The sequence below is a fragment of the Symphalangus syndactylus genome, chromosome 9, assembly GCF_028878055.3.
Source record: "Symphalangus syndactylus isolate Jambi chromosome 9, NHGRI_mSymSyn1-v2.1_pri, whole genome shotgun sequence".
Taxonomy (NCBI): Eukaryota; Metazoa; Chordata; class Mammalia; order Primates; family Hylobatidae; genus Symphalangus; species Symphalangus syndactylus.
The window spans coordinates 111,500,464-111,517,376 of NC_072431.2; the positions used below are offsets into that span (position 1 = coordinate 111,500,464).

The 16,913-nt window shown below is 45.2% G+C and overlaps 1 protein-coding gene across 12 annotated transcripts in view; it reads left to right on the top strand.

Annotated features, from left to right (window-relative positions):
• Nucleotides 1-1,890: 1,890 nt before the first annotated feature.
• Nucleotides 1,891-16,913, top strand: part of APTX (aprataxin) — a 30,680-nt gene continuing 15,657 nt past the window's right edge. For 2 of the 12 annotated variants that reach the window (XM_055294001.2, XM_055294000.2), the window contains exons 1-2: nucleotides 1,912-1,984; nucleotides 15,421-15,557. In XM_055294001.2, coding sequence (XP_055149976.1) covers nucleotides 1,947-1,984; nucleotides 15,421-15,557 — 175 coding nt within the window. In that variant the 5' untranslated portion in view covers nucleotides 1,912-1,946. Of the gene's footprint in view, nucleotides 1,985-6,207; nucleotides 6,314-8,249; nucleotides 8,371-12,736; nucleotides 12,836-13,137; nucleotides 13,157-13,441; nucleotides 13,461-15,308; nucleotides 15,328-15,420; nucleotides 15,558-16,913 lie in introns of those variants that run through there. The other 10 variants (XM_063609081.1, XM_055293994.2, XM_055293993.2 and 7 more) reach the window with 10 other exon arrangements.

Sequence of the window (16,913 nt, forward strand, 5' to 3'; positions counted from 1 at the left end):
AATTCTCCTGCTTCAGCCTCCAAAGTAGCTGGGACTACAGGCGAGTTCCGCCACGCCAGGCTGTTCTTGAACTCCTGACCTCAGGTAATCCACCTGCCTCGGCCTCCCAAAGTGCTGGGATTACAGGTGTGAGCCACCGTGCCTGGCCGAGTTTCAGTTTTTCAAGATGAAAAAGTTCTGGTGATTAGCATGGCAATATGAAGTTCCTGAAAGTCTTAACTGCCTGCCATACCTTTAGCTATGCATTGTGCCATGTGATCTTGCTTTTCTGGCCACTAATACACTATAGACAATGGACTAGGCCTAACAAGCAGGACATGGAAACTCTGCCCAATTTTGCACATTATATAGTGAATGATGTAATTAGAAGATCCAATCCAACTTTTGGATGCAAGACACACAAAGGCAGGTCAAAGAAACACCCTTAACCGAGAGGGATGCTTAATTCTGAGGGAACAACAAAACTGGTCAGGTCACCAGAGTTGCCTCTTTTTATCTTGAGCAGTTGTGAACAACATTCCTCAGCTGTAAGGCCTGTGTGGCTGCTGAGATGCTGCTTGTGTTTTCCGACTTCCTCATATGACCCTAATATAAACCTGCATCTTCTCTGCTAACAAAAGCAAGCCTGTCCTCTGTGTTTCTTGGAAGATCCTCTCACCTTCTGTCTTGAAGGCTCTGATAGCTCCATCATACCGTTAAGTCTCTGCTTTTCCATGGAAGGAAACAATACTCCACCTTGATGAAGATGACTCCTTAAGTCTCAATTTTGTTAAAGAAAAAATTATTCAATGATACTTGCTGAAGCATGGTAAGGAAGACTTTATTCAGGAACTTCATGATAGGTATATAGAGCTCACTGCAACAGAGTTTTGCAGTGGAAGAGAGATTCGGCTCAACTCCAAACAGCAGCATGGGCAAGTGGGCATTTATGGCCAAGGAGCTGTGTAGGGGTCAGTGGATGGAAAATTACTAAGAGGAAACATCGGGGTAAAGGAGTTTCTGGCTAAATAGACCTAACAGGATTCTTGCTGGAGACAGGCCAAGGTAATCAGACATCATCTGGGGGATAGTGGAGAATAAGGAACCTGATCAGATATTGAGAATAACCACATCAGGCGGGGTGGTGGTGGTGGTTCTTGCTAAACTGACTTAGCCAGGGTCTGTGCTAAAACTGGATTTTACAGGGAAGTGCACAGATGGGCCTAGCAGAAAATTCAGAAACCTAATTCAACCAAAGAATCTTTGCCAGTGTGTTGTACTTGAGAAAAATTATAAACTATACTTTTACCCCCGAGATAGGGATCGTTGCTTCTGCCAAAATGCCTTTGAATAATTGCAATATGATTCTTAGGGAACGTTCTGGAATTGCTGTAAAAAATCAGTACACGCATCTTATCCCTGCATCCTGCTTTTTTTTCTCCCGGATTGCCCCTCAGTTCATTTAGTGTAGACAGCACTACAAAAATTTTAACAGGTTTCCCCGCCTCTTACCCCTCCATTCTTTCCTCCCTGCACAAGGGAGAAAGCGGACTGTAGTTTAAAAAGCAAGTGGCAGTGCTACAGCAGGTTGTCTGCAGCAGGAGAGATGGCCTTAAAGGTTGTGAACGTCTCCTTATGGAGTATCGAGAAGCTGCACAGCCACCTAGAAACGTCCACAGAGGGATTGGGTCTGAAATGTCACCCCATTCAGAGACTGTGAGGCAGTGACAGGCGAGTGGCCCTCAGGTAGAGAGATGCTGAGAGAGCTGGTCCCCACAGGCATAACTGCCAGGATCCTCGCTTGGACCACAGCCCAGGGAAAACCCAATTGGGGCGGACGCTTTTTGATCTGGGAATTGGGCAAGATTCTTTCAGCCAATCCGTTAGAGAGGTGCTGGTGACGTTACTGGCCGCGCTCCAGCCGGCCTCTGACGTCATCCCGCAGCGCCGGAAGCGGTGAGGCACAGATGAGTGGCGTGAATCTGTCCGTCTCCGATATCTGGAGGTAAGGCGGTCGTCAGCCTATCTCCTCTGCTGGCTGGGCTCAATGCCGCGGGTGAGCCTTCGGCCGAGGCTGCTCCTACCCTGGAGTGATGTGCCTTGAATGACGCTGCTTTCATTCGCTGCTCTCACGGCTGCTTTCTCTGTCCTCCCCTCCTACTCCCTTGGGCTGTTTCAGCTGGCGCTCCCGTTGGTCTTCGACCCACTTTGCGTTTGTTCACGTGTGCTCCCGACACCTGTGTGTACATTGGTCGCAACACAAGCAGAAAAAATATTAGAGAGTGGGTCCTGTCCAACCAAGGAGGCGGCCCAGCTTGTCGGGAAGGACAGTGTTTCCGCCAGAAATGCTTCGTGAAAGGCACTTGAGGGACCTTAGCAGCATCCTCAACAGGCCTTATAGGAATGCCAGAAGAAGCAGTCCTTGGCCAGGCGGGGTGGCTTATACCTGTAATCCCAGCACTTTGGGAGGCCGAGGCGGGCGGATCACCTGAGGTCGGGAGTTCGAGACCAGCCTGACCGACATGGAGAAATCCCGTCTCTATTAAAAATACAAAATTAGCCAGGTGTGGTGGCGCATGCCTGTAATCCCAGCTACTCGGGAGGGTGAGGCAGGAGACGCTCTTGAACCCGGGAGGCGGAGTTTGTGGTGAGCCGAGATCTCGCCATTGCACTCCAGCCTGGGCATGCCAAGAGTGAAACTCCGTCTCAAAAAACAAACAAACAAACAAACAAACAAAAACAAGCCTTTCCCCATACATACCAGTGATAGTGGCTCAACAAAGCAGGGATGAAATTTCTGTTTGGAATTGCTGTGGTCTAGGTTTGGAACTTTTTGAGATTGTTCATATGCGAGACAATACAGATTTGTGCTCGTTCTTCTTAGTTACACGATTATTACTTTCTTTTTTTCTTTTTCTTTTTTTTTGAGACAGAGTCTCACTCTGTTACCAGGCTGGAGTGCAACGGCGTGATCTCGGCTCACTGCAACCTCCGTCTCCCGGGTTCAAGATTCTCCTGCCTCAGCCTCCCAAGTAGCTGGGATTACAGGCGTGTGCCACGACCCCTGGCTAATTTTTTGTATTTTTGGTAGAGACGGGGTTTCACCATGTTGGCCAGGCTGGTCTCAAACTCCTGACCTCAGGTGATTCGACCCCCTTGGCCTCCCAAAGTGTTGGGATTACAGGCGTGAGCCACCGTGCCCAGCCACAGTTATTGCTTTCAAATGATCTTTTTATATGTCCACAGCTCCTGCTTGCCCTACCTTCACTATTAACAAGAGTGATAATAGTGTTGAATGCTTTTTATCAGACACTGAGCTTTACATAGTCTGCCCTTTAGCTGTTGTGACAACCCCATGGTGTAGAGCAATTGTTAATACCGCTTGACACTTGAGGGAATGTAGGCTTGGAGAGGTTAAATAACTTGCCTCAAGTCACACAGCGAGTAGGTGGTAGAACCAATATTTGAATTCAGGCAATCCAACTTCAGAGGCCTTGATCTTTGCCACTGTTCTATATTGTTTTTCTTCGACTGTCCATTAAGCTCCCAGACACCTACTCTTTGTTACCTTTTATTTTTATTTTTATATTTTTTTGAGACGGAGTCTCGCTCTGTCGCCCAGGCTGGAGTGCAATGGCACGATCTCGGCTCACTGCAAGCTCCGCCTCCCGAGTTCACGCCATTCTCCTGGCTCAGCCTTCCGTGTAGCTGGGACTACAGGCACCCACCACCACGCCCGGCTAATTTTTTGTATTTTTTAGTAGAGACAGGGTTTCACCGTGTTAGCCAGGATGGTCTCGATCTCCTGACCTCGTAATCCGCCCGCCTCGGCCTCCGAAAGTGCTGGGATTACAGGCGTGAGCCACCGCGCCTGGCCTATTTGTTACCTTTTATTTTATGGAGAAAATTAAGATCATGAGATGTGCTTTCCCTCACATTTCTGCCTCTGCTTTCCCTTTTAAAGTCATCAAGATTTATACCCTTTTCCTTTTGTCTCAGAGGATGAATTGTCTCTCTCATCAAAGCAATTTCTTTATGTTTGCTTCTGATATTTTATGCTGTCACTTACGAGACCTTGTTTTCATTTGTCATTTCTGTCTCCCAGTCGTGTATAAACAAGGCCAGGTTTCTCAGATCTCTGACACTTCCCCCTGCCGAAGAAAGAAAAAGTCCTTGGTGATCCATTTTAACTTTAGCTGTCATCCAATAACTTTCTTTCCCTTTATATCCAAACTGTTTTAGTGAGTATTCTGAACTCTGCCTCCATTTCCTCACCTTTTGTTTCCTTCTGTATCTAGCTCTCAGACCCATCATTCCCCTGAAATTTCACCCCAAGGTCACCAGCGACTGATTATCAAACCAGATAGAAATTTTTCAATTGTTACTGGATCTCTTTGCTGCTTTTGGAACTTGGTCATCCCTCTTACTCCCTTCTTCTTTGCTTTACATGTCAGTGCTCTCAGATGATTTATTCAACAAGTATTGATTGGGATACAGAGATGAACAAGACAGATAAATTGTTTTCTCTTAAGGAATTTACATTCTAGCTGTTCTCCATGTGCCTTTCTTACCAGTCATTTCTGTTATGGGTAGTCATTTTCTTCCTTCCCTAAAATGTTGGGTGTTTCTGTTGTTTGTGACTTTGGCATATGGACAATGAAAAACTGTTCTTTTTTTTTTTTTTAGCTTGACTAATTTTTTTTTTATAGTTTAAGTTCTGGGATACATGTGCAGAACGTGCATGTTTGTTATATAGATGTATACTAAGTGCCATAGTAGTTTGCTGCACCCATCAACTGGTCATCTACATTAGGTATTTCTCCTACTGCTATCCCTCCCCTAGCCCCTTACCCCCTGACAGGCCCCAGTGTGTGATGTTCCCCTCTCTCTGCCCATGTGTTCTCATTGTTCAACTCCCACTTATGAGTGAGAACATGCGGTGTTTGGTTTTCTGTTCCTGTGTTAGTTTGCTGAGAATGATGGTTTCCAGCTTCATCCATGTCCCTGCAAAGGACATGAACTCATTCTTTTTTATGGCTGCATAATATTCCATGGTGTATATGTGCCACATTTTCTTTATCCAGTCTATCACTGATGGGCATTTGGGTTGGTTCCAACTCTTTGCTATTGTTAATAGTGCTGCAATAAACATACATGTGGATGTGAAGCTTGACCAGTTTTTATAAAATGATTATACCTATGTGACCACCATCCAGATTAGGATACAGATACATAATATTACCAGCATTCAGAGTGAAAACGGTTCTTTTCATTCTGAACACATTGCCTGAGTGAACCCATCGGCTGGCTTGATTTTGACTACCTCCTACATGCTCCCAAATTGAAGTTGTCAGCTTAGACCTCTCTGAGCTTTACCCTCACCTCTGACTATCCTGCTGGACAGCTCTGCCTGCAAGTCCCACAGACACTTCAAATTCAGAAGACTGAAACTGAACTCAGTGTCTTTCCTGGACTTAACTCTTATCACATTCATCACTAAGTCCTGGTAGTTTTACCCCCTAAACATCTCTCAAATCTGTGCAATCTTCTCCATCTCTACTGTTGTCCTTTTACCTGCAATATCATGGCCTTCTAACTGATTTCCCTGCTTCTAGGCCTGTTCCCCCATATCTGTTCTCCACACTACTCCTCTCCACCACCAGATGGTCTTTGGAAAGAAGTCTGTATCAAATTCCTGCTTAATCTTTAAAGATCTGTCCATGCATTCATCCATTCTTTTCTCTAATTCATTCAGCAAACATTCATTGTCTAATGGCTTGCAAAATCCATTGAAAGTTCTAAAGTTTGAGCTTCTCAGCCAGGGCTCTGCCTCATCTGAATCCTGCCTGTATCTCCAGCCTCTTCTCTGCCTCATGCCTTAGGTTCCAGCAACATCGAATGGCATCTTCATGGGTACTGTGCTATTTCTTCTTTGTGTACTTGCCCTTGTTGTTCTCTTTGCTTGGACTCTTCTCCCTGTTTCCTTTCTCCACCTCCTGCTCCTCACCTAATTAGCCTATTCCTTTTCACCTAATTAACCCAGTTTATAAATGGGACTCATTTATAAAGTTTAGGTCCACCTCCAGGAAATTTTTTCCTGACACCTCCTTCTGCCCAATCTCGGTTGGGTACTCTAGCATTGTGCTTCCACCCTTTGCCCAGAGCAATCATCATATTTACCACATCTACTATTAATATAATTGTTTCTGTGTTTCTCCCCTCCACAAGATTTATTGTTTTTAGATGAGGTCTTGCTGTGTTGCCCAAGCTGGACTTGAACCCCTAGGCTCAAGCAATCCTTCCACCTCAGTCTCCCAAGTAGCAGGGACAACAGGTATGTGCCACCATGCCTGGCTAAGGCTGAGTTTTTTGAAGGCTAGGCTCATATATTATCTCTTTATTCCCAGTACTAGAATGGCACAAGGTACACAGGAGTGTAGTAATTTTGACTGAATGATCAATGAGTGAAGCCAAAAGTTATATGATGCAGTGGTTAAGAACCCATTCTTTGGAATTCAAATCGTAGCTCTGGCACATGTTGGCTATGTGACTTGAACATGTTACTTATCTTCTCATCCTGAATTTTCTCTTCTCAGAATGGAGTTGTGAGTATTAAAATGAGACCATGTAAGTAAGACATTTAGCATAGTGCTTAGCACATAGTATGCACTTGATAAAGGTGTGCTGAAAACCAGGGGATCCTGGAGTAAAGACCAGGCCTAGCCCAGGACAGTGATCTCCCGAAACCCCTCCTCATTGTTTTGTGAATGCGTAGGCAGTGATGCAGTCTGTTAGCAGGGAGATTTTAATCTTGTTTGGAAAGTAGAATTACATCCACATTAAACAGTCAGAGAACTGTGAAGGTAGTTTGACCACATCCAATAATAAGATGTAGAGAAGAGAAGACAGCTCAGTGAAGGCCTTAGGGAGGAAGGCCTTAGGGAGGAGGTGAGGCTTGAAAGTTAAATAGGATTTGGGTTTTAGGAGAAAGAAATACCAGGAGACCATATTAAGAATGACTTAGGCCAGGCGTGGCTCCTACCTGTAATCCCTGCACTTTGGGAGGTCAAGACAGGAGGATTGCTTGAGGCCAGGAGTTTCAGACCAGTATAGGCAACATAGCAAGACCCCCATCTCAAAATAAAATAAATTAGCAAGGCATAGTGGTGTGTGTCTGTAGTCCCAGCTACTCCGGAGGCTGAGGCTGGAGGACCACTTTAGCCCAAGGAAGTTGAGGCTGCAGTGAGCTGTGATGACGCCCTGCACCCAGTCTGGGCAACAGAATGAGACCCTGTCTCAGGAAAAAAAAAAAAAAAGTGATTTATTTGGGAGATGCTGTTCAGTATATTATACTTGAAGGGTATACATACAGGCATACCTTGGAGACATGGGTTTGGTTCTAGACAACTGCAATAAAGTGAACACATGAATGTTTTGGTTTCTTAGTGCATATAAAAGTTATGTTTATTCTATTCTGTAGTCTGTTAAGTGTGCAACAGCATTATGGCTGAACAAACAATGTGCATACCTTAATTAAAAATACTTTGCTAAAAATTGCTAATAGTCACCTGAGCCTTCAGTGAGTTGTGATCTTTTTGCTGATGTAGGGGGGGGTCTTGCTTGACGTTGGTGGCCGCTGACTGATCAGGGTCGTGGTTGCTGAAGGTTTGGATGCCTATGGCAATTTCTTTTTTTTTTTTTTTTGAGACGGAGTCTCGCTCTGTCTCCCAGGCTGGAGTGCAGTGGCGCGATCTCGGCTCACTGCAAGCTCTGCCTCCTGGGTTCACGCCATTCTCCTGCCTCAGCCTCCCGAGTAGCTGGGACTACAGGCGCCTGCCACCACGCCTGGCTAATTTTTTGTATTTTTAGTAGAGACGGGGTTTCACCGTGTTAGCCAGGATGGTCTCGATCTCCTGACCTCGTGATCTGCCTGCCTCGGCCTCCCAAAGTGCTGGGATTATAGGCTTGAGCCACCGCGCCCGGCCTGTCTGTGGCAATTTCTTAAAATAAGACAATAAAGTTTGTTGCATCGATTGATTTTCACAAAAGTTTTTCTGTAGTAAGTGATACTGTTTGATGGCATTTTTTTTCCCTTTTCTTTTTGTCTCATTTATTTTTTTGAGCCCAGTTAATGGATTTTTATAGAATTTTACCCAGAGTGTAACTTCTTTCAAAAATTGGAATCAGTCCTCTCAAACCCTGCCGCTGCTTTATCAGCTAAGTTTATGTCCTCTGTTGACATTTTCTTTTTTTTTTTTTTTTTTTTTGAGACGGAGTCTCACTCCGTCACCCAGGCTGGAGTGCAACGGCGTGCTCTGGGCTCATTGCAGCTTCCACCTCCCGGGTTCAAGTGATTCTCCTGCCTCAGCCTCCTGAGTACTGGGACTACAGGTACGTGCCACCACACCTGGCTAATTTTTGTGTTTTTAGTAGAGATGGGGTTTCACTCTGTTGGCCAGGCTGGTCTCGAACTCCTGACCTTGTGATCTGCCTGCCTGGGCCTCCCAAAGTGCTGGGATTACAGGTGTGAGCCACTGCACCCAACCTTTTTTTTTTTTTTTTTTGGAGAGACAGGCCGGAGTGCAGTGGCATGATCTCGGCTCATGGCAACCTCCGCCTCCTGGGTTCAAGTGATTCTCGTGCCTCAGTCTCCCAAGTAGCTGGGATTACAGGCGCGTGCCACCACACCTGGCTAATTTTTGTATTTTTAGTAGAGACAGGGTTTTATCATGTTGGCCAGGCTGGTCTTGAACTCCTGACCTCAAGTGATCTGCCCACCTAGGCCTCCCAGAGTGCTGGGATTACAGGTGTGAGCCATAACACCCAGCCCTTTGTTGGCGTTTCGGTAATGTTCATTACATCTTCACCAGAAATAGATTTCATCTCAAGAAACCGTTTTCTTTGCACATCCATAAGAAGCAACTCCTCATCCATTAAAGTATGATCATGAGATTGCAGCATTTCAGTCACATATTCAGGTTCTACTTATAATTTTAGTTCTCTTTATTTCTGCTATATTGGGAGTGACTTCCTCCATTGAAGTCTTGAACCCCTCAAAGTCATCCATAAGGGTTGGAATCAACTTCTTCCAAACTCCTGTTTATGTTAATATTTTGACCTCCTCCCATAAATTACAGATGTTGTTAAGGGCATCTAGAATGGTTGAATCCTTTTCAGAAGGTTTTCAATTTACTTTTCCCAGGTCCATCAGAAGAATCACAGTTGATAGCAGCTATACCCTTATGAAATGTATTTCTTAATTAATAACACTTAAAAGTCAGAATTACTCCTTGATCCATGGGCTGCAGAATGGATGTTGTTTTATCAGCACGAAGACAATACTTATCTCCCTGTATAATACATCTCCATCAGGGATCTTGGGTGCATTGTCAATGAGCAGTAATATTTTGAAAGGAATCTTTTTTTTATGAGCAGTAGTTCTTAACAGAGATCTTAAAATATTCAGTCAGTCATGCTATAAACAGATGTGCTGTCGTCCAGGCTTTGTTGTTCCATTTATAGAGCACAGGCAGAGTGGACTCAGTATAATTCTTAAGGGCCTTAGGATTTCTGAAATGGTAAATGAGCATTGGCTTCAGTTTAAAGTCTCCAGCTGCATTAGTCCCTAACAAGACAGCCTGTCCTTGAAGCTTTGAAGTCAGGCATTGACTTCTCTCTACCTGTGAAAGTCCTAGATGGCATTTCTTCCAGTAGCATCAAAGATCACTGATCACAGATCATTGTAACAGATATAATAATAATGAAAAAGTTTGAAATATTGTGAGAATTACTAAAATGTGACACAGAGACATGAAGTGAGCACATGCTGTTGGAAAAATGGCACTGAAAGACTTGCTTGACATAGATTGCCACAAACTATCAATTTGTAAAAAATGCGGCTGGGCGCGGTGGCTCACGCTTGTAATCCCAGCACTTTGGGAGGCTGAGGCGGGCGGATCACGAGGTCAGGAGATTGAGACCATGATGAAACCCTGTCTCTACTAAAAATACAAAAAATTAGCCGGGCGTGGTGGCGGGCGCCTGTAGTCCCAGCTGCTCGGGGAGGCTGAGGCAGGAGAATGGCATGAACCTGGGAGGCGGAGCTTGCAGTGAGCCGAGGTTGCGCCACTGCACTCCAGCCTGGGCGACAGAGTGAGACTCCGTCTCAAAAAAAAAAAAAAAAAAATTGCAATATCTTTGAAATGTAATAGAGCAGAGCACAAAGCAGGTATGCCAGTATGTATGTGTTTCTTGGGGAAGAGAGGAGAGAGAGGGATGAGCAAGTGGGACTAATTCTGTGAAGAGGAATGGGAGGTGAAATACGTAGCACTGTGGAGTTACAGTATGATGAGCTTAACTTCAGGCCTGAGGGACTTGAGATGGATCAGGGCAGGGCAAGTTTCCAGGACTGTGGTGGATATTATGGTAGCCCCCAGCCACGTGGAGTTATTTAACTATGAAGTAAAAAATGTAGTTCCTCTGTTGTACTAGCTACATTTTAGATGCTCGATTGTCACGTGGTGGGTAATTTATTGGACAGCTCAGGTTTAGAACATTTCCATCATTGCAGAAAATTCCATTGGACAGCACTATTTGAGGTTACCTGATTTCTGGCCTTGTGTGGTCTATCAGATCACTTGAGTTCTTTAAGGAATAATAAGAATTTCATTCTGACGAATCCCCTCAACTCTAGAATGAAAGATGTAGAGCTGGGCCGGGCGCGGTGGCTCACGCCTGTAATCCCAGCACTTTGGGAGGCCAAGGCGGGCGGATTGCCTGACATCAGGAGTTCGAGACCAGCCTGGCCAACGTGGTGAAACCCCGTCTCTATTAAAAATACAAAAAGTAGTCAGGTGTGGTAGTGCACTCCTGTAATCCCAGCTGCTTAGGAGGTTGAGGCAGGAGAATCGCTTGAACCCATGAGGTGGAGTTTGCAGTGAGCCGAGATTGCGCCACTGCATTCCAGCCTGGGCAACAGCAAAACTCCTTCTCAAAAAAAAAAAGAAGATACAGAGGTGAAAAATAGAGAATTGGGATTTATCCACCTAGATGTGAGAATGGATGGCATTGCCCAAAGAGAGTAACAGAGCATTCCATCATAAGAAGAGCCACAGAAGGAAGGGAGAGAGAAGGCAGGAAAGAAAACTGGGATAATTATTACTGTCATGCAGAGAGTAAATAGTATTTGATAATTCACTTGTAAATATTTATTGTATGCCCGCTGTATGCCAAGTGTTAGATTAGGTGCTAGAGATATATTGATAAGCAAAAATGGACATGACCTCTACTGTCATAGTTTTCAGTTTATGGAGTTTTACTGGAGGGACTGGGTTAAAGATTCAGGAACGCCCATCCTTCTGCACTTGGCATATCGTAAAACACTGCATTCCTAAAAGTTGGAGGCTGAAACGGGTGAAGTTACTATTTAAGGTTAGTTACATAACCGTTGTGCAGTCACTACTTCAGCTTCTCAGGAAGTAGTAAAAAGGAACACCATAACTTGAGAACTTTGGGGGAATGAAGTATCTGTATTGATGGAGGACAGAAAGGGTAGTTCCTATTTTTTTTTTTTTTTTTTTTTTTTAGACGGAGCTCTGTCGCCCAGGCTAGAATGCAGTGGCGCGATCTCGGCTCACTGCACACTCCGCCTCCTGGGCTCATGCCATTCTCCTTCCTCAGCCTCCTGAGCAGCTGGGACTACAGGCGCCTGCCACCACGCCCAGCTAATTTTTTGTATTTTTAGTAGAGACGGGGTTTCACCATGTTAGCCAGGATGGTCTCGATCTCCTGACTTTGTGATCCGCATGCCTCGGCGTCCCGAAGTGCTGGGATTACAGGCTTGAGCCACCGTGCCCGGCCGGTAGTTCCTATTATCCTGCATCTGCCAGCCATGCTCTCTGCTGCTCATTGGATTCCTCTCTTGCCCTGCTCTCAAAATCTGTTCTCTTCTGGCTTCTTTTATTGTCATTGTGAGTAGTCGGTCACCACATATTTCCCAATGCCTAGTGAAGACATATTTCACTTCTCAGTCTGTTACCTACTCATTCATCAGTTTCCAGCAAGTGCAAACAGATGCCCCTTGGAACGCATAGCATTTAAAAGTGGGACCTGCCTGTAGCACCATCATCATTTGAGGCTCCAGGGTTAGGCTTTTAGATTTATAGCTGACTCTTCATGCACCTGTGTCAACTCCTTCACAGAGACTTGCTGAACTGCCTTTTTGACCTCTCTGGCCCACGTTATACTAACAGCCTCCTCACTGATCTCTGACTCTGGATTTCTCCATGCTAGACTGCCTACACACAGCTGTTAAGTGTTCTTTGGATGCTGTTGTTTTATCTTACTGTGAAGCTCAAAACCTGGCAGTTATTTCCTCTTGATTATGTTAAATGTAAACTTTTCAGCCCAGTATTCTTTCAACACCTCTGTCTTTTTTTGTGACTCTCCGAGGCAGCTCCTCTGGTTCAGCCAACTAAGTCTGCTTTTACCCCGACCTATGGCTTGCCATTGCTGAAATCTGTGTTGTCACTTGTGCTTTTTAAAATGGAATGGCCCCTCCCACTCCATTTCTTCTTTATCAGTCCCCTTGGCTCTTAGCCGTCTCTAACCAGGTTTCTGGAAGCTTGCACTGGCTAATACAGGACTTTTTACCTCCTTAGTGCTCATATACTCGCACTAATCTTATTCATTTGAATTTGCATCTCCTCAGCTGTCATTTGCTCACTTTACCTTGCATTGTCTCGTCTTTGCAGATGGTAATGAAACTGATTTTTAAAAATCGGCTTTCTTGGCCGGGCGCGGTGGCTCACACTTGTAATCCCAGCACTTTGGGAGGCCGAGGCGGGCGGATTACGAGGTCAGGAGATCGAGACCACGGTGAAACCCCGTCTCTACTAAAAAATACAAAAAATTAGCCGGGCGTGGTGGCGGGCGCCTGTAGTCCCAGCTACTCGGAGAGGCTGAGGCAGGAGAATGGCGTGAACCCGGGAGGCGGAGCTTGCAGTGAGCCGAGATGGTGCCATTGCACTCCAGCCTGGGCGACAGAGCGAGACTCCATCTCAAAAAAAAAAAAAAAAAAAAAAAAAAAAATCGGGTTTCTTTTTTCTTTGCTTATGGACATGAAACTTGTGCAGAGGGCGTATGTGCTGCCTTGACTGTAGGCAGGTTTCCAGGAGAGGTGTGTTAGAGGCTTGAGCACTGATAAAAGAGTCTGGAGTCTAGAGAGGCATCCTCTCTCTGCCCATAATTCCCTGTTTCACCTCATTGGGTGATCTCATCCTCTCTCTTTGCCTCAGCCTCTGTGACATGTTGATGCCTCTCAAATATATGTATTTAGTCCATTCCCCTCTCTTGAGCTTCATACCCATATATCACAGCTTGAGTCTTAGATCTTCCACAGGCAACTTAAACTAATTACATTTCAATATGAAATTGGTCCTTCTTTCTTCACCTTCCTTTTTATCCCCAAATTATGTCTCCTTGTGTATTTTTCATTTTTGTTAATGGGCATCTTCCAAATTTGAAGTTTTTGGTGAGTGTCTCACTTTTTTTTTCTTGAGATGGAGCCTTGCTTTATTGCCTAGGCTGGAATACGATGATGCGATCTCGGCTCACTGCAACCTCTGCCTCCCAGATTCAAGCAATTCTCCTGCCTCGGCCTCCCGAGTAGGTGGAACTACAGGCACCTGCCACCATGCCTGGCTAATTTTTGTATTTTTAGTAGAGATAGGGTTTTACCACGTTGGCTAGGCTGGTCACAAACTCCTGACCTCGTGATCCGCCTGCTTTGGGCTCCCAAAGTGCTGGGATTACAGGCCTGAGACACTGCACCTGGCCAGTGTGTCCTTTTATTCCTTTGTCATTCCCCAAATGTCATCAGTAATTAAGTATATCTTCCAGATTTCTCCTGGCTCTTCTTGCTCTCCATCCCCTTTGCTTCAGCCATTGTTGAGGCCTCATCTTTCTTCTGAATTTCTTGTCTCTTTCTCTTTTACTGATAGTCCACATGGCCATAAGGGTTGTTTTTCAAAAGAATATCAGCACTTCCATTGTTTTGCAGGTTGTGTATTGCACAAAATTGCCACATTCACACTTTAGAAATTGTAGGTTTGCGGCCGGGTGCAGTGGCTCACGCCTGTAATCCCAGCACTTTGGGAGGCCGAGGCAGGCAGATCACCTGAGGCCGGGATTTCGAAACCAGACAGACCAACACAGAGAAACCCCGTCTCTACTAAAAATATAAAATTAGCTGAGCCTGGTGACACATGCCCATAATCCCAGCTACTCTGGAGGCTGAGGCAGGAGAATCACTTGAACCCAGGAAGCAGAGGTTGCGGTGAGCCAAGATTGTGCCATTGCACTCCAGCCTGGGCAACAAGAGTGAAACTCCATCTCAGAAAAAAAAAAAAAAAAGAAAGAAAGAAATTGTAGATTTGCATATTTATTATGACTGTCTCCTGGCAGATGGGAGTAAAATATATTGTTCTAGCATCAGTATGTCATGACAGGGAAGGAAAACCTATGACACATAAAGACACCTAAGCACTAGAGAACATCTTTTTTATGTCCTTAGTTCTCTGGCAGGCAAACTCCTTCTCATCCTTTAAAACCGCACATTAATATCCCTTCCTCGTGAAGCCTTTTAAAATATTCTCCACAAGAGTCAGTCCTTTTACTGGGCTAATGCCATATTTGGTTACTGTCTTCTTGTAGTGTTTATCACATTATATTGTAAATATTGGTATATGATTCTGTCTGTCCTACTGTACTCCAAGCTCCTCAAGGACAGGGACAATGTCCCTGGTTTATTCATCCTTTGACTTTCAATATGTAGCCTAATGTCCAGCACATATCAATACATGTGTAACAGGCCAGGTGTGATGGCTCATGCTTGTAATCCCAGCCCTTTGGGAGGCCGAGGCGGGTGGATCACCTGAGGTCAGAAGTTTGAGACCAGCTTGGCCAACATGGTGAAACCCTGTCTCCACTAAAAATACAAAAATTAGCCAGGTGTGGTGGCGGGTGCCTGTAATCCCAGCTACTCAGGAGGCTGAGGCAGGAGAATTGCTTGAACCGAGGAGGTGGAGGTTGCAGTGAGCCGAGATTATGCCACTGCATGCCAGCCTAGGGTACAGAGCGAGACTCTGTCTCAAAATAAATAAAATAAATAAATAAATGTGTAATAAATATTTGATTGCTTAGCATGATTCAGGCAGGGAGGTAAATACTTACTCACATTATCTCATTTAATCTTCACAACAGCCTCCTGAGTCCCGTCATTATCATGGTTTATAGGTGAGGAAATTGAGACTAGGGTGGTGAAGTCACTTGCCTCAAGATGAATAGCTGGTAACTCACATGCGTGGTGGCACCGGGTGTGGCCCTGGAGGACGCGTGCTAGTGGATCCGTTTTTCTAGTGATTCTCTTGTTTTGTCCCTCAGAGTGATGATGCGGGTGTGCTGGTTGGTGAGACAGGACAGCCGGCACCAGCGAATCAGACTTCCACATTTGGAAGCAGTTGTGATTGGGCGTGGCCCAGAGACCAAGATCACTGATAAGAAATGTTCTCGACAGCAAGGTAACTGGTCATAGAAATGTGGAGATTACTATGTTTGGTTATGTGGGATAGTGATAACCAAAGATGCATATTTTCTGGGTGATCTTGGTGGAAAATCTATTGTCTGCCAAAAATACAGCTCAGGAACTGAGCTCTTTTAGCCAACGCCAGGGCCCTATTTATTCCTGATTCTTCCCTCCCAATGTGATAATGTTCAAGGCAGCGTGGGTGAAGGTTGGGAGCAGGCAAGTTCATCTTGTTACCATGGGATGGTAGAATTGAGTCCTGCCCTCCTTTCCCCAGGGACATTGCTCAATGGGCAGCAAGATGTAAACTCTGGAGTCTACAGGTGAAACCATGTCTCTCTGAGAAGTAATGGGGTAGTGCCATCCTTTACATATTGCTTCACACAGAGAATAACATCTTTATGAGACAATGGCATCTAGCACTTGTCTTAGGGTTTAATAACATGAAAGTCCTTGCCTTCAGAAAAAAATCCTTACCATGTACCTTGTTTTTTCCTGTAAACATGCACACTGCTGCCTGGAGTGTGACCCCCCACAGCAAGGTTTCCCAGGGGTTCTGAACTTAGAGAGTTGGCATCTGCAGCACTGATTATGATCTTTCCTATATGAGTTAATCTAAGTGGAGGGATACAAAGCCATGCTTGAGGTGGGTAGGCCCAAGATGCAGAAGCAGCAGCTGCTTCTCTCTCTGTTCCCTTCCTCACAACAGCAACTGAAGGGGCATGTGTGTGGCACCCTGTCCTCTCTGGGGAGCAGCTGTGGTGGTTCTTCTTTCCTCCCTGTCTCAACTCTAGATACCTTGTTCATTTATCAGAACAAGAATGCTTAATGTTACCACTTCTCACACGTGCTCAGATTGTTCTGGCTCTGCAATCATCTTTCTAGAACATTCTTTCCACTCCTCCCACCCAAAGCCACCTGAGTTTCTGTGTTCCAGGAATGTGTCTTTTACTGTTTTATCTTTTAAAGGCATCTAATAGTTGTTGTTTTTCCAAAATAATAGTGGAAGCCTGATTTAATCCTTGGTCAAGAGTTTGTGTGAAAAATGGGTCTTTTTTTTTTTTTTTCCTCCTGAGACAGAGTCTCACTCTGTTGCCCAGGCTGGAGTGTAGTGGTGCGATCTTGACTCACTGCAACCTCCACCTCCTGGGGCTCAAGTGATTCTCCCACCTCAGTCTCCCAAGTAGCTGGGACTACAGGCATGTGCCACCACACCTGGCTAATTTTTGTATTTTTTTTGTAGAGACGGGGTTTTGCCATGCTGCCCAGGCTGGGAGAAATGGGTCTTCTTTTCTGGCGGCAGAGTCTGTGATCATGAGCAGGCCAGGGGTTCTGGAATAGGGAAACTTGT